The sequence below is a fragment of the Pelophylax lessonae genome (genome assembly GCF_965119305.1).
Source record: "Pelophylax lessonae genome assembly, chromosome: 4".
NCBI lineage: Eukaryota > Metazoa > Chordata > Amphibia > Anura > Ranidae > Pelophylax > Pelophylax lessonae.
The window spans coordinates 430498511-430521410 of NC_138771.1; the positions used below are offsets into that span (position 1 = coordinate 430498511).

Sequence of the window (22900 nt, forward strand, 5' to 3'; positions counted from 1 at the left end):
CCCCCCCCCACCTTCCCCCCTGTCTTCAGCTCTCCCTCTGATCTTATCTAACTAACTATGCTAGTTTTATTACCATTGCCAGTTAAATTTGTTTATGTTTGTTTGGTTTTCTCTTTTTTTTCCTTTGGCTTAGAGATTTTGTGTTTTTTTACCATTCTGCTAAACATTTTGTGAATTAGTACTGCTTGGATCTTGAAGAAGGGGACATACCCCGAAAGCTTGTCCTGAAAAATTGTATGTTAGTGCAAATAAAAAAAGTATCACAGACAGTACTCAATTGTTGCCAAACATAGAGAAATGATTACTGTCCATGTAATTCAGAGGTAGGATTAGGGCCCAGAAACAGTAAGATTGTGGCAAACCCTTTCACATAGGGTAGGAAATGTTGCTATGGATAATACAAACATTGATCCACATTTTATAAAGACATATCTCTGGAATATGATCAATAGTGTGCTGTTTGGTTTAATGTGATTATTACAAAAATTATACCCATTTGCACAGCTGAAAATGTTTTCCTCCACTGGATTTTTATTCTGTTTGGCTAAATTAATATATAAGTGTCACTAAAATATGTTGTCAGGGATGGCACCATATATACATAATTTAACTTTTATTTTCTACAGTAAAGCAGTGCAGAGGTAAACATATTATTTATGCATTACGTCTGCAATGATCAGCTAGTAGACTGGGCCACATAAGGTCTGTGCCTTGGCAATGAAAAGTTACTTATTAGATTGTTAGAAAGGGACAGTCTATAGGTGAAACTCTCAGTGTGTCTGTGCTCACTCTCTTAAGTGATGTTGTGCGGCTGCTTACTTGCCTGGATACAGGGTATGGAGCACTGATGGGCATTTTTTTCTTGCTGGGACCCAATGTGCTTGGAGTATTGACAGAGGAGGAATGGTGGGGTTTACTTTTGGGATTTCGGCTAACAGTTTATTAGATTGTTTTTACAGTTTAGGAATCTTAAATCAGTTACCATACTGTATTTTTATACTTATTTGTCTCTCCTTTCCAAAAAAAAAAAAAAAAAGCATTAAGGGAACATTATACAGTATAAAACATGTTACAGAAGCATTCAGGGAGGTAGAAGTAATCTGTGCAATGAGGTTGATTTACTAAGGGAGTAGAGCACATGCACTTAGCAAAGTAAATTTTCATACCGCTTCACTTTATTTATTAAGCTGAGTGAACATTCACTTTGCAAAGTTTTGTTTGCTGAGAAAAAAGCTGTAGTAAAAAACTCCACTCCAGGCAGTTCACGCTCTGCCCATAGGCTTCCATTCTAATTGCTATTGTAGAATTGATGTAGTTGTCACCATAAAAGGCTGTAGGTATGACTAGTCCAAATCAAATAATGCAGCACAGAGCACTTGGACCAGATCTGTGGGCAGTGGGGTGAACATAATGTGTTGCTGCTGAAAGTGGTTTAGACCATGGGAAAGACTTTCTATGATTGGAAATAATTTATATGTTAGGGTATTATTTTTAGTATATAGAAGTTATTTTAACTACATCTGGTATTTTATCTCATGGTAATTTCCTCTTCACGATAGTTGAAGCTTAATTCCAGTCAGCATGAATAACTTTTAGTGCCCCATCATCACAGCAAGAGTTAAATGCTTGTTTAGTTTAAGCGGTAAGGAATAAGCAGGAGTTTATCTTATTTCTCATTCTAACTAGCTGGCATTCTCCTTCACTCTCCTGAAGAGCGGGCAGGCCCTTGACATTCTTAAATACAATTCAGGACCTTACCCCTAGACAAAGCAAGCAATGAATGTAATTACTATAGCAAAAGGAAATTAATAAATTACAACATTAGTCTAAAAAGGCCACGAGACCCTTGCAAGGCCCATTATTACAGAGAAATCAGAAAACAAAAGCTGCCTTCTAAAAAATTACTTTATTGGAGTAAATACATTTTACAGTCAGTAAATACAATTAAAGTGTATGTACTGTCTACCCAAAATGTTTTCTTCAACGTTGAATAGGTTAGAGAAAGGTTAAAAATCTGTCATTTTATTTTTGCTGTTTGCCCCATTGGGGAGATTTCTCTTCACTTCCTGTGGTGGAGACAGAAGGGGTATATTTCTGTAAAGTTAAAGCGGAGTTCCGGCCACGAAAAACATTTTTCAATAAAAATACCCCCAGGACAGTCAGGGCTAGTACATTCCACAATGGATAGCCTCTGAACTGTCCCGGGTTGCACTTACCTGCAAGAAGAAATACTTACCTTTAAAATTTCTTCTCCAGCGCTGCCATCTCGGATGTGGGCAGCTGAAGCCAGCGCGTCTTCTTCTGCGTCCTCTTCCGTGTCCTCTTCTCCCAGAATGCGCCTGCACCGGCCCTGCTCGTCACTTCCGGTGCGGCGCCGCATTCCTTCACAGCTTCTGGGCATGCCCAGAAGCTGTTTAGCAGGGAATGCGGCGACGCACCGGAAGTGACGAGCGGGGCCGGTGCCGACGCATTGATTCCTGGGAGCGATGACGTTCAGCTCCCAGGAATCATCACAAAGAGGAAGTGACGGCGCGGGCCGCGGCCACCGAGGGAGGAAGTGGAAGGAAGATGAGTATATTTTTCTTCAATAACAAGGTAAGTAACCAAAAAAAAATCGTAACTATCCATTTATTTTACAGGTGACCAAAAGCAAGCGGATGGCCCAAAATCGACTTTAAAGAAATTCCCCTCTTAGATAGGATTCACAGCTATGCATGTTTCCCCAGCTGCATTTGTCAAATCAATGGAAACTCACCAAAACACATGTTGATCACATGTTAATATGGGTTGTCACAAATTTTTAATGCATTGTAATGGGCATCAATGCACATTAATATGCATCATGATGAGGTGTTTACCTGCATCATGTTTTGCAATGCCTTTTCATTGATTTCAATGGAAAATGCATCAAACAAATGTAGCACAATTCCCAGCCGTTTTGCTGGATATGGGTGACCCTGGGTCACCGGGTGCAACAAAAGTCCCTTGGAGCATGCTTTTCCAAGTGTGAGCACTGAGACAATGACCAGTCCAGTATCTTTGGGTTTTTTTATTTATTTTGTAACTTGGATAGGAGAAGGGATGAGTGGCTCAACTATGTACAACTTGGCAGAGACACTTGAAAAATGCCAATTGGCGCTGACTTGACACTGGCAGGATGCCGGTTAACGCCGGTTAACACTGGTTAATGCTGGCCTGATGCCTGTTAATGCTGAACTGACTTGTGACTGCTTTTCTGAATAAAGAAGTCCTCTTTAAGCTCCCTTAAGCACTCCTTGCTGAGGTAGCTATTTGTATACACTGCTGCACTGCTGAACACTTTAGGGCCCACACTAGCGCCCCCTTTTCTCTACTTCTCTTCAGGGTTTAGACACAGGTGCCCCCTTTCTCTAAACCTACTGGTTAGCTGGCTCCCGGATCACTTTGACCTTCTGGAGTGGTCCCCTATCCTAGGCAGACCCCTGGGCAGTTTTGAGTACTCACAACACTGTTTTTCCTGGAAACCTCTGCCCAGCAGCTCTACTCAGTCCACAGCACTCTGGATCCCTTCCTGCAGGCCAGCTCAACCTCCTGTCCTCTAGGCCGCCCAGGACACACTTGCTTCCTCTGACAGGAGGAGTGACAGCCGTCAGCCTCCTCCTGGGACTCTGCTTCCTGCCAAAGATGTTCTGTCATGTGCTCCCCTCAGACTTATACCCCATCCCAGGGTGCATTGCGGCAGACTCCGCCCTCTGGGATAGATACAAGCCCTGGTGTGCTATTGGCCCAGGTTTCCTCCAATGTCCAATAAGAGCCCTCATGTGACACAGTGGGGAGACTCCCCAGACTCAACAGACACACCTGGAAACACATCATAGCCTAGCAGAATGATCAGGCCCCCCTGATAAGCAGACAGGGTCCCAATATGCTTTTCCTAGAACCCACCTAAAAGGGTGCTACACAAACATTGCATATACTGTATGTGAATCCAGCTTTAGTCAGTTGTCCCCAGAACAAGTGTCTCTATTGAAAGATTTCCTCCTCTACCCTTTCATCTGGGTACAACTGTAAAATTCTGGAATTTGGGGACAATAACCAACAGTACAATTTGAGAAGTTGAATTTTCCCAGTGGATTACAGAAAGTGATACAAACTTGACAGGGATTCTTACCATTTTGGCTATACATTTTAATGTAAATTTTAACTAAACTGCTATGAACTTACTGCTATAAAGGCATTTTGTGGTAGGGAGACACGGAATTAATTGATGATATTACTTGTAAAATACATATTATCTCATTAACCTCCTTGGCGGTATGATTATGTCAGGAATTACATACCAAAAGCGGTACAATTGTTTTCATGGAAATTTGGCATTATGTATTATAGGCCTACAATTCTTAGTAATTACTGACTTAAACCTGACCAAAGCAAGACTCTAGTAGACATCCCAGATGCGATAAATTTGAAACACAAACACGTGAATTATAATCGAATCAATAATATTATTTTATTATTTAATATATAATATATATAATAAAATTATATTATTGATTAAATTATAATTCATGCATTATATATTATAGATATATGTGTGTATATATATATATATATATATATATATATATATATATATATATATATATATATATATATATATATATATATATATATATATATATACATATATATATATATATATATATATAAAATATATAACGCATGAATTATAATTGAATCAATAATATAATTTTATATATATATATATATATGTGTGTGTGTGCGCATATATATATATATATATATATATATATACCGGTATATATATATATATATATATGCATATATATATATGCATATATATATATATATATATATATATATATATATATATGCATATATATATGCATATATATATATATATATATATATATACCGGTATATATATATATATATATATATATATATATATGCATATATGTATATATGTCAATCTTAAAGTACAGTATATCACAATAAAAATAAAGTATATATGCATAAAAGTGCATAAAGTGCAGATAAAGTGTCCAATATAGTCCAAAAACTGTGCATTTATATAAAAGGAATCTATTTATGAAGCATTATTAGATTATTTTATATATGCCTATGTATATATGCATATATGTATATATATATAATATAAAATGTGTTTTGTGTTTTGTGCAACGTTTTTTTTTTTTTTTTGAATTTCCCTCCCTAGTTCCGCTCCCATGCAGCATTGCTGCTGCAGGGAACGGAACTAGGAAGTCATCTGACCGACGGAGGGACGGAGGAGCGGCGGGACTCTCGGCTGGCGATCTCAGCAATGAGAGATCATCGCTGGATCGCCAGGATAAGGTAAGAGAACACCGCTGCGCTCTCTGCAATCCACCCCGAGCGTGACTCGGGGTTACCGCTCCTGATATGAAAAACCAACCCCGAGTCACGCTCGGGATTACCGCCTAGGAGGTTAAAACAGAACTGTGACTTTTGGCAGCTCATCGTTTAGAAAAAATAGCACTACACAATCAACAATTGTGTATGAATGCAACAGTTAGTCGCAATTCACAACAATTAATCACATATCTATGTAAAGTGCAAAAATTCAACATTATTATAAATATGTCAATCTTAAAGTACAGTATATCACAATAAAAATAAAGTATATTTGCATAAAAGTGCATAAAGTGCAGATAAAGTGTCCAATATAGTCCAAAAACTGTGCATTTATATAAAAGGAATCTATTTATGAAGCATTATTAGATTATTTTATATATGCCGATGTTTACAAATAAACATTGATGAAAGGTCTAATTAGATAAATGAGCCCCCCAGTGGGCAAAAAACATCACTACATCGCTACCCTGCCCATCAATACCTTTGAATTGTGGTGCAAGCTGCTTCAAAGATCGAAATTTCACTCTCAGCTGTACGAGGTTCTTTTATTTTTGGTCTACAACAACATAGCTAAAGGTTTCACCCTCATCCTCCCTATAGGTGGAGATTAATGGGATACGTACATAAACATGTTGTATCTCAGCAATAGAGGTCCCCTGAAGACAGCCTATCGGCTGAAATGTGTGTCAGGGTAGACTTTAGTGCTGACATCAGGCTGCTGCATGATATCAGTCAGTATTAGCTTTATATGTGAGTTACAGTGGTTTTGTATTGATATATTGGTCTGTTTGTTTGACATGCTATGTATGTGATTCTCCTGGTGCAATACATACTACACTATTATAATTTTTGCTGGCTCCAGTGTGAGCATTATTTGTTGCAGCTTGGATCAGTGCTGGGAACAGGAGAGGAGAGCACTGTGGATGTACGCATATGCTGCCCTGGATGACACCTACCTATGATGACATGCTAAGCACATTTTGTAGCCCATTTTCTGGTCAGTGTTCGTTTCATGAGGTGGTGGTTAGCACTTCTTTACACTGAGAAGAGCCTGGCAACAATCTGAGTAGTTTGGGGAGGAATTATAATAAATGTGTTTATTGGACTATACAGGACTTTTTTTGCACTATATTGGCACTATATGCAGTTTTATACATATATACTTTATTTTTATTGTGATATTATAGATACATCTCATACAATTAGAATATCATCAAAAAGTAAATTTATTTCACTAATTCAATTCAAAAAGTGAAACTTATATAGATGCGTTACACACATATATATTTCAAGCATTTCCATCATTGACTGTGGACAATTTTGCATTGTATTTGGAAAACAAGGTCCTAGAGTCTGGAGGGAGACCCAAGAAATCCAAGTTGCATCACAGTCAGTGAGGATTTGGGGAGCCATGTCACCTGCTGGCGTTGGTCCACTGTGTTTTGTCAAGTCCAAAGTCAGTGCAGCCCTCTACCAGGATATTCTAGAGCACTTCACGCTTCCCTCTGCTGGACAGCTTCATGGAGATGCTGATTTCATTTTCCAGTGGGACTTTACCACACCTACCCACTGGCACCTACCCACACTGCCAAAAGTACCAATACCTGTGCCTGATTGGCCAGCAAACTAGCCTGACCAAAACCCCATAGAGAATCTGTGGGGTATTGTCAAGAGGAAGATGAGAGACACAAGACCAAACAATGCAGATGAGCTGAAAGCTGCTATCATAACAACATGTGCTTTCATAACACCTCAGCAGTGCCACAGGCTTATCACCTCCATGCCACACCGCATTGATGCAGAAATGTATGCAAAAGGAGCTCCTACCAAGTATTGACTGCATACTATACTGTACATGGACAAACTTTTTAGTAAGCCAACATTTCTGTAGTAAAAATCATTTTTTTATTGGTCCTATGTTATATTCTAATTTTCTGAGATGTTGAATTTTGGGTTTTCACTAGCTGTAAGCCATAATCATCAAATCTAAAAGAAAGAAATGCTTGAAATATATTACTTGGTGTGTAAAGCATCTATATAAAATATATGAGTTTCATTTTTTGAATTGAATTGCTGAAATAAATTAACTTTTTAATGATATTCCAATTGTATGAGATGCACCTGTATATTACACTTTATATAGATATGTGTCTTATTGTTGCACTCTATGAATAATTGTTGCACTCTGACGATGTGGAGCTGTAGGTGATTATCTTTATGGTTCCATAGGGTTTTTGTATATCAAATTTTCTGCTAGCAGCCTACTTTATCACAGCACAGATCTTATACTAGATATTTGGTTTAAATAAAATAATATTCTTATTATGCCTGTATTTAGATTAATGAGATACTGTAAAGCCAAATTCAGTGCTTGTGTAATTAGAATGAAAAATTATCTTCAGTGTATGAGTATAGATAAGCCCGACTCCACACAGCTTTCTTAAAAAAAAAAAAAGATATAAATCTAACTAAAAGACCTCCAATCACTAATTGCTGATATTTCCCTAAAGCTCACTTGGTAGAGGCATACTGTATGTGTATAATGAAATAAATGATTTTTGAATTGCTTATGTAGCAATACCGTTCAAATGATAACGTTCTGTAACAGCTTCTGTTCCAGATTGACACCTTACAAAATTACTTTTAAACAGGAAGGAGAAAATACAATAGAACCAAGTTAATACTTTGTAGAGATCAACATATTGAAGGAAATCGTAGGTCTGAATTTGTGCTTTGTGTTGATTTTATTCACCCTCTGTAAAACTCATAATGCCAAACCAACAAAGAAATTGATTAGAAGACAAGAGTTTACTCTGATATTCAAGTTATAAAAACATCATTGCTATTTTAAACTGGTAACTGTTAAAACAGCTATACAAGTGATTATTAGTTGTGACAGCATAATGAAAGAGAAAAGACATGCATAAAAGAGGATGACACAGCCGTAGGCTCCTTTTCTTTTTTTGCAGTAGGCCATTTTTCTCTAGAAAAAACATCTTACTGCTGATAATTTGGTAATATGGGAGTTCCTATAAATACTGGTTAAATAATTGTGGACTTGGTATTGCAGATTTGTCATCATGACTACACACTGTTCTCTATCTCTCCCTGACCACCACAGATACTAATTAGAGGAGATCAAGGTTTCGTTCCAAGTGTCTTATGCTTTTTAAAGTGTCAGAATAAATGCATTAGGCATAAGAAAAAAATAACTTTATTTCTGCTTTCCTAAACCAACAGATTCAAGACTCTGATTTAGTTTAGAATTTACTTAGAATAATCATATATTTCTGAAACATTTTCAAAAAAATGGTGTATTTGATTTTCAACACCAGATTTCAACACCAACACCAACATTCAACACCAGATTTAATTCCTTCTTTAACTAAATATGTAAGAGATATCACTAATGATTGTAGATATCGCAATGCCATCTATTTGCTGAAATTTGCTCAACTGATCTTAATAAACTATGCAGTGCATACAAAGCATTCAGTTATCGCTACATTTTTCAATAAAACGGTAGTTCTAATCTTTAGACAGAAGAGGGCAGACTTGTCCATCCAGTCTTTTTGTTATTAAAACCTTTGTGAATCTGTTCATGTGTTCTCCTCCCCCTGGCTCAGTGATTCACCCTCCCATCTCTTCTCTCACACACAAAGAAGAGCTGCAGCTCCGATGAAAACCCTGTGGATGTTTTCAATGCAGGAAATATGGTGTTTTTTATACAACAAATCATTTAAACTCAGCTTGGATACTTACTGGGATTACAAAAGGACTTGATTCTTAGAAGAGGGATTAAAGACATGGACTGCAAATGCTCCTCAAATGCTTGGAAATGGCAAGTAGCTTTCTCCCTTCTCCTTTGTAGCTGGGGCTGGGTCTCTGGGCAGCTTCGTTATTCTGTTGCAGAGGAGTCAGATCCAGGGACTGTTGTGGGGAATATAGCACAGGATCTGGGATTAAACCTGGCAGATATTAATAAAAGGAGACTGAGTTTGGGATCTGAAGGAAACAGCATATATTTTACTATTGACCAGAAATATGGTGCTCTGATTATACAGGAGAGGATTGATAGAGAGAGCCTGTGTGGATCCAGCTCCAGCTGTTTGCTGCATTTAGAGGTTGTAGCTGAGAATCCTTTGGAGCTGTTCAGCCTGGAAATTGAGATTTTGGACATTAATGATAATTATCCTATTTTCTCTGTAACTAATCAGGAAATAAAAATTATAGAACTGTTTGCAAGTCCTGGAGTAAGATTCCCTTTACCCTCTGCTAAAGACCTGGATGTGGGAAAAAATAGTGTTAGACATTATAGCTTAAATCAAAATCCTTATTTTTCTTTATCAGAAAAATATCGCAGTGATGGAACTTTAATTGCAGAATTAGTACTAGAGAAAAATCTAGACAGGGAAGAGAAACCAGAACACAAGCTTATTCTGTCTGCCATTGATGGAGGAGAACCTCCCCGATCAGGATCTACTCAGATTAATATTATTGTTTTAGATGTAAATGACAATGCACCAGTGTTTGATCAGGCAAGCTATAAGGTAGGGCTAATGGAAAATCTACCTCTAAACACAGTTGTTATAAAGCTAAATGCTACAGACCTGGATGAGGGTGCAAATGGTGAAATATTATATTCATTTGATGACCATACTTTGGATTCAGCAAAGGAAATATTTCAATTAAATGAAATCACTGGTGAAATATGTATTAAAGGGGCTGTAGACTATGAATTTACAAATTTGTATGAATTATTTGTAAAGGCTGTAGATAAAGGATCACCAAGACGAGAAGGACGTTGTGTTGTCCAGGTTGAAGTGCAAGATGCCAATGATAATTTACCGGAAATTGTATTTACTTCTAAAAATAATGAGATCCATGAAAATGCCCCAGTAGGGACTATTGTTGGGTATATCACAATCAGAGACAGGGATTCTGGTAAAAATGGGGAAGTTAAATTACAAATGTCCCCAGATATACCCTTTAAATACCAGCCCATGTCAAATCGTTATACACTGGTCACTAGTGGACATCTGGACAGGGAGAAAGTCTCACAATATACTATTACAATGATTGCTTCTGATCTCGGCTCTCCTTCTTTAAGCAGCCAGACTACAAGCATCATTATTATTTCTGATGTTAATGATAATCCTCCAGCATTTCAACAGTCTGCTTACAATGCCTTCATATCAGAAAACAATGATCCTGGCAGACTGTTGTGTACAGTATCTGCTGGAGATCTGGATGAGGGAGATAATGCAAAGCTCATTTATTCTATAGCGGTGAATCACATAGATGGCTCTCCTGTCTCTTCATTTGTCTACATTAACTCAGACAATGGTAATATTTATGCCCAGCGCTCCTTTGACTATGAACAGCTCCAAGTTCTACAAATCACGGCAAGAGTAGAAGATTCTGGATCCCCAAAACTGTCTTCCAATGTTTCAGTCTTTATATTTATTCAAGATACAAATGACAATTATCCCTCTATATTATACCCAGAGAACTCAGGGGAAGTCATGGCACAAGAGACCATTCCTAGATCTGCGTCTGCTGGATATTTAGTCAGTAAAGTATCTGCAGTGGATCTGGATTCTGGACACAATGCCTGGCTCACCTATAGTCTTCTTCAGTCTGGCAGTCCAACTTTGTTTCACATTTCTGAATATACAGGAGAAGTCAGAACTCTGCGAGGATTACAGGAGACGGATAACACAGAATATCAACTTGTCATTTCTGTCAGTGACCATGGGGAGCCTTCACTGTCCTCTACAGTCACTCTGATTGTAAATATAATGGAGAATATTGCTCAGGAAAGCCCCAAATCTCATGATTTTCTTACAAATTCTAAATCAGCACCAAATATGACCTTATATCTTATTATTTCTCTAGTAGCCATCAGTTTGGTTTCCTTGGTAACATTTGTCATATTATTGGTAAGGTGCCTTAGAAAGAATCATGACAGCTGTTATGGTTCTTGTTTTCCAAACAAATCCCTCCCCGTGACCTATATGGATCAGTATAAACCAACACTTTACCTGAACACAGATGGGACATTAAAGTACATGGAAGTGAGGATGGCTCCTCCAGAACATCCAGGATCTTGTTATCCACCTTGTTTTCCTGGAACAACAAACATTCTGGATACAACGCTTACAAAATATCAAAGTAGTCCTCCTCAAATAGCAGAGCCTAAGCCCACTTCCAAGAGCTGGTCTAGCGAAGCACATCAGGTGAGATGGCAATATATTAGTTAATAAATATAATATGTAGGGTTTTTTTTTTTTTTTATTTATATGATTTTACAATAGGATTCCAGTTACATAATAAGATGTTTGGTGAAATCAGCGGTTTTGTTCAGTACCCTTAAGCCTACAAGAAGCAAATAGATTATTCTTTTTATTTGATGAAAAAAGGATTGCTGGAATGTGAATGGTTTCTGTTGGTAATACACACACCAATGCATTGCCTTCTGTTTTTCTGAGACTGAATAATGTTGCGGGTTTTCAGTTTCTCCATATTCTTCAATGCATATTTTGTGTTGATTGCTACTATTATTATTTATTTTTTATTGTTACACCTATTTTTTTTAAATATAAATAAATATATATATATATATATATATATATATATATATATATATAATGGGGCAAATAGGCTGTTCACTTTGCAAGGGAATATTCCCCAGAGCTTAGTGAATGTGGTGAAATGTCTCTTTGCAAAGAATACCCAGTCATGTTTGCACATGATTGGATGAAGGAAGTCAGCAGAACTTTACCCATTCACTAAGCTCTTGGGATAATTTCCCTTGCAAAGCGAACAGTCTGTTTGCAATTAGTAAATAAAGCCCTATAAGTCTGAATTTACATTATATTTTATTGAATGTAGAAATATTATGTTTGCACTTCTTTGCACTTCTTTTATAAAATGCTAGTAGTTTTTTTATTTTTTTTTATCAGATATCAATTCTGGTAAGTAGTTTTTATAACAGTTATAAAATCCTTATTATTTACATTATTTCTATATAAATTATATTAGTTACTATGAGTTAATTACAGGGCTTATTTTGTGATTGCAAGTATTGTGTCATTCTTAGCGCATCCAATGGCATAGCTATTGGTGCCTAGCACAGTTAACAACTGTATATGATTTTTTGTTCTTTAGTACTTGTTCAGTGAAATGAAAAGTGAAAAGTTCTGGGCTGTGTTTGCTGTAAACAAAACATGTAACAAGCGAGCGCTATGAGGTACGAGCCGCTAGCACAAAAGGTGAATATATACCTTCTAAGCAGTGAAAGAAAAACAAGTACAGCACTAATATCCAAATGACATATCACAAACGGCAAATCAATAATGACAAAATAATAGTAATAAGGATAAATGTGCTCATAGAACAAAAACAAATTAGAAAATGAAAAATGAATAAATGTCCAGTCCTCTATGTTAGTCCGTGATCCAAAGTGAAGAATAAACTGTGATATATAGGTGTCAATGCGCACACGAAAAATGCAGTGTAAACGATAAGTTCAAAAGAAACGGTGAATCCACCTCCAGTGACTAATGCAATAGGTGACAGTGCTCCTCCACCAGCATGTATATGTGCTCAGCAGATATCCTGAGAACATAGACCTTGATTACAATCCCATCAGGAACTGGAAAACCCCTCTGTGGTGCAGGGACGTCCTCTCAAACATGGAGTAGTGGATATACTAAATAAATGCTCATCAAGTAGAGCCAAAATAGTTTATATAGTGTAGCATTTATTAAATTTGGGGTAAACAACATGTACATATCACAGCAATAATGGCCCTGTGACAACATGTCTTAACACGAAACACATCAAGAGGAGGCCTACACGCTGGCGTCTAACCGCCATATCCCTGCTGCGGAACGGCGGTCTATCTGAGTGAGTTATTGGCCATTTTTGCTTCTTGTTTACACTGCATTTTTGGTGTGTGCATTAACACCTATATATCACAGTTTATTCTTCACTGTGGATCACGGACTAACATAGAGGATTGGACATTTATAAATTTTTCATTTTCTAATTTGTTTTTGTTTTATGAGCACATTTATACCTATTACTATTATTTTGTCATTATTGTTTTGTCATTTTTTGATATGTAATTTGCATATTAGCGCTGCACTTCTGTTTGCTGTAAGTATGTGTTAAAAAAACAGCTTTTAGTGGAATTCCATTTAAGTTCTGTCATCTCCATAGCCAACTTTCATATGTCTTTGCCCTCTACATTAACTATTATATTCACTCTCATGTGGTTTTCTAAGACCAGCTGCAGGTTTGTCTTCTCTCACACTTACTTCCATAAATACATAGGCTTGGCTCTGGGGTCTTTTACCACCATTTGTGATTTGGGAGTTATTTTGAAATCCAGGAAATCATACAATTCATAAATTCAAGTGATTGTAAAGGTTCCTTTAAAAAAAAAAAAAAATAAAATAAAAAAAATAAACATGTCATACTTACCTACAATGATTTTGCACAGAAGAGCCCTGGTCTTCCTCTAGTAGGGTCCCCCGTGATGCTCCTGGATCCTCCCACATTTAGTTCTCTCAAAGAGACATTTTCTATGAGGGCACTCGAGCAGGCTCGCTCCCAAGCCACCCTGTCTGCATCTATTGACACAGACTGCGGGATTCCCTCATCACAGAATTTGATTGACAGGATCAAACTGCACAGTGAGGAGGAAAAGAGCACAGAGAGAGAAGCTGCTCTCATGTACATTGCTGAATCCAGATCAGGCTCAGGAAAATATACGGTGAGACTGATAGGGAATCCTCTGCAACAGAGTGTATTACAGTAAAAAACCCTAGGTTGTCTGGATATTAAAAAAATGAAATATTCTTTAGCGATCAGAGAAATCTGCCCCCAAAAAATGTAAAGAATCAAAGCAACAGTTCAGCCATCTTTACCACCATGTCATGTCTATGGATAACAAGACCAGGACCATATATCTAAAGGTCAAATCAATATCCAAATTATAGAAATGTATGTATGTACTGTAGGCATGTTAACATGACCATACGTACACAGTTAGAATATTGAGACAACCAGAATAGAAATGAAGCTAGAAATGGGCAAGTTATAATTATGGTACCCTTGCCATCAAAGAAATTGCACTGGCAGCAGTCAGTAATGAAGCTCCAGCTAGATGCCACTGGTAGGCAGAATGGCAACCTGTAACTTTAGTGTCACTACCTATCTTCAGCATTCTAGCATGATGAGCAGTGCACTACCACTCTAAGTGCTGAACCTGCAGTTCAGGAGACACATGAAGATACCTAAGTACTTCCATGTCAGTGAAGGAAAATATTCTGTAGACTGTCCTGGTAGTTATATAGTTTGGTTTATTTCACCATATCTTACCATTTCTCTACTGTCTATTCCTTTTCTTTTTTTTTTCTTCTTAACTTTATTAACAGGTTCTTCTGTGGCACAAGTAATTTTTTTGTGGACTATAGGGCAAACAAACGTGGAAGCTTTGATTTGTAAAGGAGCTGTAATAGCAGTGTTCTCTGTCAGTCCAATGTCATGTGTCTACAGTCTCCGACTGTCTCCTGAAGCATGTCTTCAGTATCCAACCACTCCTATAGCATGTCTACAACCTCTGACTATCTCTTGTAGCATGTCTGTAGTCTCTGACATTCTACTGTTGCAAGTCTAGAGTCTTTGATTGTTTTCTATTGTATCACTTTAACTTAATTCAATGTGAGGCCCTTGGTGTGATGAGTCACACTTAACGCCCCTTATATAAAGAAAGGTAACTACTACCATTCTAGGCTATGGTTTCGTGCTAGGTATGCATAATTTGTCTCTAACTGTATCAGAGTTTTACTTATGTCCTTACTTACTTTGCTACACTTCTAGCAGCTGATTTAGTCATTTACTGACTATGCAGCTGCATCTTTTAATCCTGTCCTATTTTCAAGTTTAAGCTGGTGCCATGACTGCCACTCAAGGTTTTCTATTTCAAGGTGGTTCCTTTGTCCTGCATCATCCTATTCAGTCACCCTTGCATGCAAGGACTGAAGCTGTGCCTCCCTTCACTGTGTGCATCAATAGAAACACACAGCCTTGTGGCCTAGGATGGCAATGCACTCTCTTGCTCCTTTATCCCCCCCCCCCTTCTCCAAGCTTCTCCAAGCTGACAGACTAGTTCCAGAGTGCATTATCCATTGTTAGCTCTTGTCAGAGAAGATCTCAATTTCAGAGAAGCAGTACCGAGAGAGCAAAAGCCAACACCATTGAAAAGTTTTAAACTGCTAATGCTGGAATAGGGATTTTATGAATTAGTTTACTATTTATTTTATTGTGCTTGATCTGTTAGGCTAAACAATGCAGAGGGTTTAATTCTCCTGTAACACCAGTTACTTTTAATGTACAGGATCTGGTCCACATACCATATATTTCTTTCTGTAGTGTATAAAGACTTGTAGTGGTAGGGACTAAAAGGCTTGATGAAAGCTTAGTTTTGGCTTTTGCCTCTGTCGCACAGATTATGATACCATATCTTGTCGAAGGGACTGGCTTATTATAGTAAATTATTATTTTTTTTTATAACAAAGTCTTTAAATTACACATACTATTGGCTTATGGTAGCTAAAACTTTCGTTTTTAGTAAATCAGCTTCATATCTATGTAATCATTTTTATGTTCATTTATATTTTTCTGTGTAAAACACACCGATAATCACACTATGCTTTGAGATTTTAAAACATGTGGCAGTACGGTTGCTGTGCAACTTCTCTGATGTTTTTGGCTACAGTTTATGTAAATTGTTTTTTTTTATTTTTCCAATTTGTCTCATTCTTATGTATCTGGTTATAAATTTGCTTCATGTCTGTACATGTAGAATAAAAGCATGGCCTACTTTACTATATAGTGTATTTACCCCAGTTATACATGTACCTACAGGAATGCCTTGCTTTCATAAATTATATAATTCAAATTGATAATTGTTCATATTTTGAATTTGTTAAGGTACAGTACTTTATTAAATAGAACATCAATGTGCATGTTTGTTTAGAAGCTGCACTACATGATAATTTTTCACCCACAGCTGTATTGTAAATGTCGCACAAAATGTAATGAAGGCAGTTGTGCGGAGGCAAAGTATCTAAAAGATCATTATTCTGAATGAAAAACTGAATCTTAAGGCAGATGTTTTCCTATGAACAGGAGAGGGCTTGGTGGTAAAAGTAAAGCTGTCCTTTCAGTTAAAATGGCATGTGTTTTATTGCAAATTCTTCTTGTGTCAGATGTAGCACCAATACAGCTAGAACTTATAAAAGGTCAATTTCAGTCAACCCAAAGTCATACAAGCTTTGCAGTGTGCTTACATGGCCCGTGCTTCCATTTTTTATTTTGTAGCTATGCACCTGGCCATTCCACTCAAGAAAATGTCTTGCTCTTGGTAGTCTGTGGTTTTGAGAACAACAATGCTTACTGATTTTGAAATGCAGTCTGGGTATTTTTAATTCTGCTTGCTGCTCCTGTAAGACGAGGTCATTAGTAATGTAGTGCACAACACTAACTTTAAGTCTTACAAATTTCACTTGATTTTTTTTGTCTGGCATTTTAATAAAAAAATAGCAATACGTTTTTTCATTACTTCATCTTAGATTTAAAAAGAATACAATTATGTATGAACCTATATTAAAAGTATTTAGTAAAAAAAAAAACACTAGATTTTTCATAACTTCTGAACTTACAAAATCTGTTATTTTTCTTACATCTTAAAATTAAGCTGCAGTTATTATCTTTAGACAGAAGAGGGCAGACTAGTCATCCAAACAGTTTTAAAAGCAAAAGCCTGTGAATCTGTTCATGTAAGCTGTGTTCTCCTCCCCCTGGCTCAGTGATTCACCCTCCCATCTCTTTTCTCACACACAAAGAAGAGCTGCAGCTCCGATGAAAACCCTGTGGATGTTTTCAATGCAGGAAATATGGTGTTTTTTATACAACAAATCATTTAAACTCAGCTTGGATACTTACTGGGATTACAAAAGGACTTGATTCTCAGAAGAGGGATTAAAGACATGGACTGCAAATGCTCCTCAAATGCTTGGAAATGGCAAGTAGCTTTCTCCCTTCTCCTTTGTAGCTGGGGCTGGGTCTCTGGGCAGCTTCGTTATTCTATTGTGGAGGAGTCAGATCCAGGAACAGTGGTGGGGAATATAGCTCAGAATATGGGCTTAAAACTGGCAGATATTAATAAAAGAAGACTGAGTTTGGGATCTGAAGAAAGTAGTAAATATTTTAACATTGACCAGAAATATGGTGCTCTGATTATTCAAGAGAGGATTGATAGAGAGAGCCTGTGTGGATCCAGCTCCAGCTGTTTGCTGCATTTAGAGGTTGTAGCTGAGAATCCTTTGGAGCTGTTAAGCCTGGAAATTGAAATTTTGGATATTAATGATAATTATCCTATTTTCTCTGTTACTGATCAGGAAATAAAAATTATAGAGCTGTTTGCAAATCCTGGAGTAAGATTCCCTTTACCCACTGCTAAAGACATGGATGTGGAGAAAAATGGTGTGAGACATTATAGCTTAAATCAAAATCCTTATTTTTCTTTATCAGAAAAGTATCGCAATGATGGGACTTTGATTGCAGAATTAGTACTAGAGAAAAATCTGGACAGAGAAGAGAAATCAGAACACAAGCTTATTCTGTCTGCCATTGATGGAGGAGAACCTCCCCGATCAGGATCCACTCAGATTAATATTATTATTTTAGATTTTAATGATAATGCACCAGTCTTTGATCAGGCAAGCTATAAGGTAGGGCTAATGGAAAATCTACCTCTAAACACAGTTGTTATAAGACTAAATGCTACAGACTTAGATGAGGGTGTGAATAGTGAAATATTATATTCATTTGATGATCATACATTAGATTCAGCAAAGGAAATATTTGAAGTGAATGAAAAAACAGGTGAAATATTTATTAAAGGGGTTGTGGATTTTGAAATTGCAAAGATGTATGAATTATTTGTAAAGGCTGTAGATAAAGGATCCCCTAAACTAGAGGGACGTTGTGTTGTTCAGGTTGAAGTTGAAGATGTGAATGATAACGTCCCAGAAATTGTTTTTACTTCAAAAACGAATGTAGTGTCTGAAAATGCCCCAGTAGGTTCTGTTGTTGGGTTTATTACAATCAGAGACAGGGATTCTGGTAAAAATGGGGAAGTTAAACTGATAATACCATCAGATTTACCCTTTAAATGCCAGCCCATGTCAAACCGTTATACACTGGTCACTAGTGGACATCTGGACAGGGAGAAAGTCTCACAATATACTGTTACACTGATCGCTTCTGATCTCGGCTCTCCTTCTTTAAGCAGCCAGACTACAATCATCATTAATATTTCTGATGTTAATGATAATCCTCCAGTATTTCTACAGTCTGCTTACAATGCCTTCATATCAGAAAACAATGAGCCTGGCAAACTGTTATGTACAGTATCTGCTGAAGACCCAGATGAGGGAGATAATGCAAAGCTCATTTACTTCATAGCGGAGAACCACATAGATGGCTCTCCTGTCTCTTCATTTGTCTACATTAACTCTGACACTGGTAATATTTATGCCCAGCGTTCTTTTGATTATGAACAGCTCCAAGTTCTACAGATCACTGCAAGAGTAGAGGATTATGGATCTCCAAAGCTGTTTTCCAATGCTTCAGTCTTCATATTTATTCAGGATACAAATGACAATTATCCCTCTATATTATACCCAGAGAACTCAGGGGAATCCATTGCACAAGAGACCATTCCCATATCTGCATCTGCTGGTTATTTAGTCAGTAAAGTATCTGCAGTGGATCTGGATTCTGGACACAATGCCTGGCTCACCTATAGTCTTCTTCATTCTGGCAGTCCAGCTTTGTTTCACATCTCTGAATATACAGGAGAAGTCAGAACTCTGCGAGGATTACAGGAGACGGATAACATAGAACATCGACTTGTCATTTCTGTCAGTGACCATGGGGAGCCTTCACTGTCCTCTACAGTCACTCTGATTGTAAATATAATGGAGAATATTGCTCAGGAAAGCCCCAAATCTCATGATTTTCTTACAAATTCTAAATCAGCACCAAATATGACTTTATATCTTATTATTTCTCTAGTAGCCATCAGTTTGGTTTCCTTGGTAACATTTGTCATATTATTGGTAAGGTGCCTTAGAAAGAATGATGACAGCAGTTGTGGTTCTTGTTTTTCAAACAAATCACTCCCTGTGTCCTATATGGATCAGTATAAACCAACACTTTACCTGAACACAGATGGGACATTAAAGTACATGGAAGTGAGGATGGCCCCTCCAGAACATCCAGGATCTTGTTATCCACCTTGTTTTCCTCCAACAACAAATATTCCGGAATCAACACTTACACAATATCAAAGCGATCTTCAAATAGCAGAGCCTAAATCTACCTCTGACAGTTGGTTTAGTGAAACACAGCAGGTGAGATCCCAGCATTTTATAGGTTTTTTTTTTATATTTTAGTTTTTTTTTACTATAGGATTTTTTTTATTGCATTATAAGAGGTATAAGATCTGTTAATTTGTAAAACCAGCACTTTTATTCTGTACTGTTTTGCCTTCTGGAAGCCAATAGATTATTATTTTAATCTGAACCTGAACAAGGAAAAGACTGCAAGAGGTTGAATTAGTTGTTGCTGGTATTTTAGACAAATGCATTTCCTTCAGTTTTTCTTATGAGGTTTATTATTGCTTACATCTGTTTTCCATGCAGTTTGCAGTTTTTACCATTTTCTGGTGTGCATATTTCACAAAATGTGGTGTTTCTTTGCCTATTTTTTTTTTTTGTTACACTTAATTTTTTTAACGTAAATATGGATAAAATAGGTCTGAATTAAAATGTGTAATTGTCAAAATGTTATATTTGCAATTTTTATTATGAAATTTCTTTAAGTATAATTTTTTGCCCATTTTATATATTTTTGCAGAATATATTTGCATATGATATGAATAAGAATTATGAAATCATTTTATTATTGTTTAGAATTTTGCTATATAAAAATGTTATTTACTGTGACTATCAGCTGATTATATCTCTTATTTTTTAATTAACGTATCATTGTTCACATCTAATGGCATAGCTAATAGCACCTAGTAAAGTTAACATATATGTGATTTTTTATACATTTCTGAATGCTAGAAACTTTCCCTATGATGGTCAGCATAAACATTTGCCACCCCCTTGTCTGAGAAACTTCTCTTATATTTTAGTACTTTAGTAAAATTGATGAACTTTAAGGTTGTGTTTGTTGAATATGTTACGTGGCATTTCACTTAGGGCTATATTTTACATTTTTGCCATCTTAGTGTCCAACTGCCACGTCTTTGCTCTCTGCATTGAATATTTTCTATTTACTCTTTTCCAAGACCAACTGCAGGGGTGTCTTCTCATTACACAAATACCCAGGCTTGGCTCGAATATTTGTTCACATTTATGGGACTGATATATCTTTTAACCACATTTGGAAAAGAGAAAATTGGCCTGAAATCCAAAGATATGAACAAATTGGTGAATTGCATATTTCTTTAAAGTATGCATGCAGAGTTGTGTAGTCTGCAGAAAACGTATGAACGAAGACTATCTGGCTTTTTATATTGCAAAATTTAACAGAGATTAAAGAAATCTGCCTAAAAATAGTTTGAAGAATCAAAATGTGACAAAGCAGCAAATATCATTGTTACTTAATCTTAAAACATCCTATCATGTCTATGGATCCAGGATATATATATATATATATATATATATATATATATATATATATATATATATATATATAGGGATCAAATCAATGTCCACATTATAGAACTGTAAGCATGACCGTGCTAACATTACTATACTGGCACAGAGAGACTCTTCAACTTTTTTTTATTAAGACAGAAGCACAACCATATTGAGACAACCAAAAAGACAAACACAGAATCAGAGCTAGGAATGGGCAACCCATAGTTATAGGATACTTTCCCAAAAGTGCACAGTGATCAGAAAGCAGTAATGAAGATCAAGTTGAATGCTATTGGTAGCTATTGTGGCAGCCTGGAACTTATGTAACACTGTATGTGCACGGTGCTTAAATGTTAGGCCCTTAGTGCTGAACTTGTGGTTCAGGGGCCACATGTGGCCCCTTTGGATTATTGTTTGGCCCTTGGAGCCCCTGCAGTCAGTAGTCTGTTTTCTTTAGCTAGATGCTTACTCAATCCAGTATAATCTTTAGACTGTATTCTAGTATTTAAATAGTTTGGTTTCTTTCACACAATTTTTCTGTACCATTTCTTTTATATGTTATATATTTTTTTCCATGTGATCTTTAATAATGGATCTTATGTGGCATTTTTAGGGGGACTGGAGGGAACACAAATGTGGAAACATTGATTTGTAAAGGAGCTGTAATAGTGATCGTTACCAGTTATTTTTAACCACTTCAATAACGGGCACTTTCACCCCCTTCCTGCCCAGGCCAATTTTCCCCTTTTAGCGCTGTTGCATTTTGAATGACAATTGCGCGGTCATGCAACACTGTACCTACACCAAATTTATGTCATTTTCCCCCCACAAAAAGAGCTTTCTTTTGCTGGTATTTGATCACCTCTGTTTTTTTTCCTTTTTGCTAAACAAATAAAAAAAGACCGAAAAGTTTGAAAAAAAAAGTTTTTTTGTTTATGTTATACAATTTTGTAAATAAAGTTTTTTTCCTGCACTGATGAGCACTGATGAGACTGCACTGACAGGCACTGATGAGGAGGCACTGATGGAGTGGCAATGATGGGGTGGCACTGATGGGGTGGCACTGATAGGCGGCACTGATAGGCGGCACTGATAGGCACTGATATGTAGCACTGATAGGTAGCACAGATATGCAGCATTGGTGGGCACTGATAGGCGGCACTGCTGGGCACTGATAGGTGGCACTGGTGGGCAATAATGGGCACTGGTGGGCGACACTAAAAGATGGCAATGATGGGCACTGGTGGGCAGCACTGATAGGGAGGGCACTGGTGGGCAGCACTGATGGGGAGGGCAATGGGGGGCTCCCTGAGCCCTGATTTCCATCCCTGGTGGCCATAGTGGGCATCCCTGGGGTCATAGGTGGGCATACCTGGGGTCATGGGTGGGCATCCCTGGTGGTTATAGTGGCCCCCCCCGAGGGTCTGCACTGGTAATCAATGATCTGATTACCAGTGCCAACCCCCCCCCCCCTGTCAGGGGAGCCGCCGACCGGCGCTCCTTTACTCGTGACTGTCAGGCACGAGCTAAGGAAAGCCGATCAACGGCTGTTCCTGTTTACTATGTGACCAGCCGTCATTGGACACGGCAGGTCACATGGTAAAGAGCCTACGTCAGAGGCTCTTTACCGAGATCTGAGATCGGAGATGCAGAGTGTCAGGCTGACACCTCGCATCACAGATGTCCAGTCAGGATAATACAACCACATTCCCGCC

General features: G+C 37.3%; 1 protein-coding gene across 30 annotated transcripts in view; it reads left to right on the forward strand.

Annotated features, from left to right (window-relative positions):
* LOC309553369 (protocadherin gamma-C5-like) overlaps nt 1–22900 on the forward strand; it is a 764755-nt gene that overhangs the window by 582170 nt on the left and 159685 nt on the right. For 2 of the 30 annotated variants that reach the window (XM_082254525.1, XM_082254528.1), the window contains exon 1: nt 19227–19886. The exons of the other annotated variants lie outside the window; for them this stretch is intronic. In XM_082254525.1, coding sequence (XP_082110651.1) covers nt 19452–19886 — 435 coding nt within the window. In that variant the 5' untranslated portion in view covers nt 19227–19451. Of the gene's footprint in view, nt 1–19226; nt 19887–22900 lie in introns of those variants that run through there. 30 annotated transcript variants of the gene reach the window in all.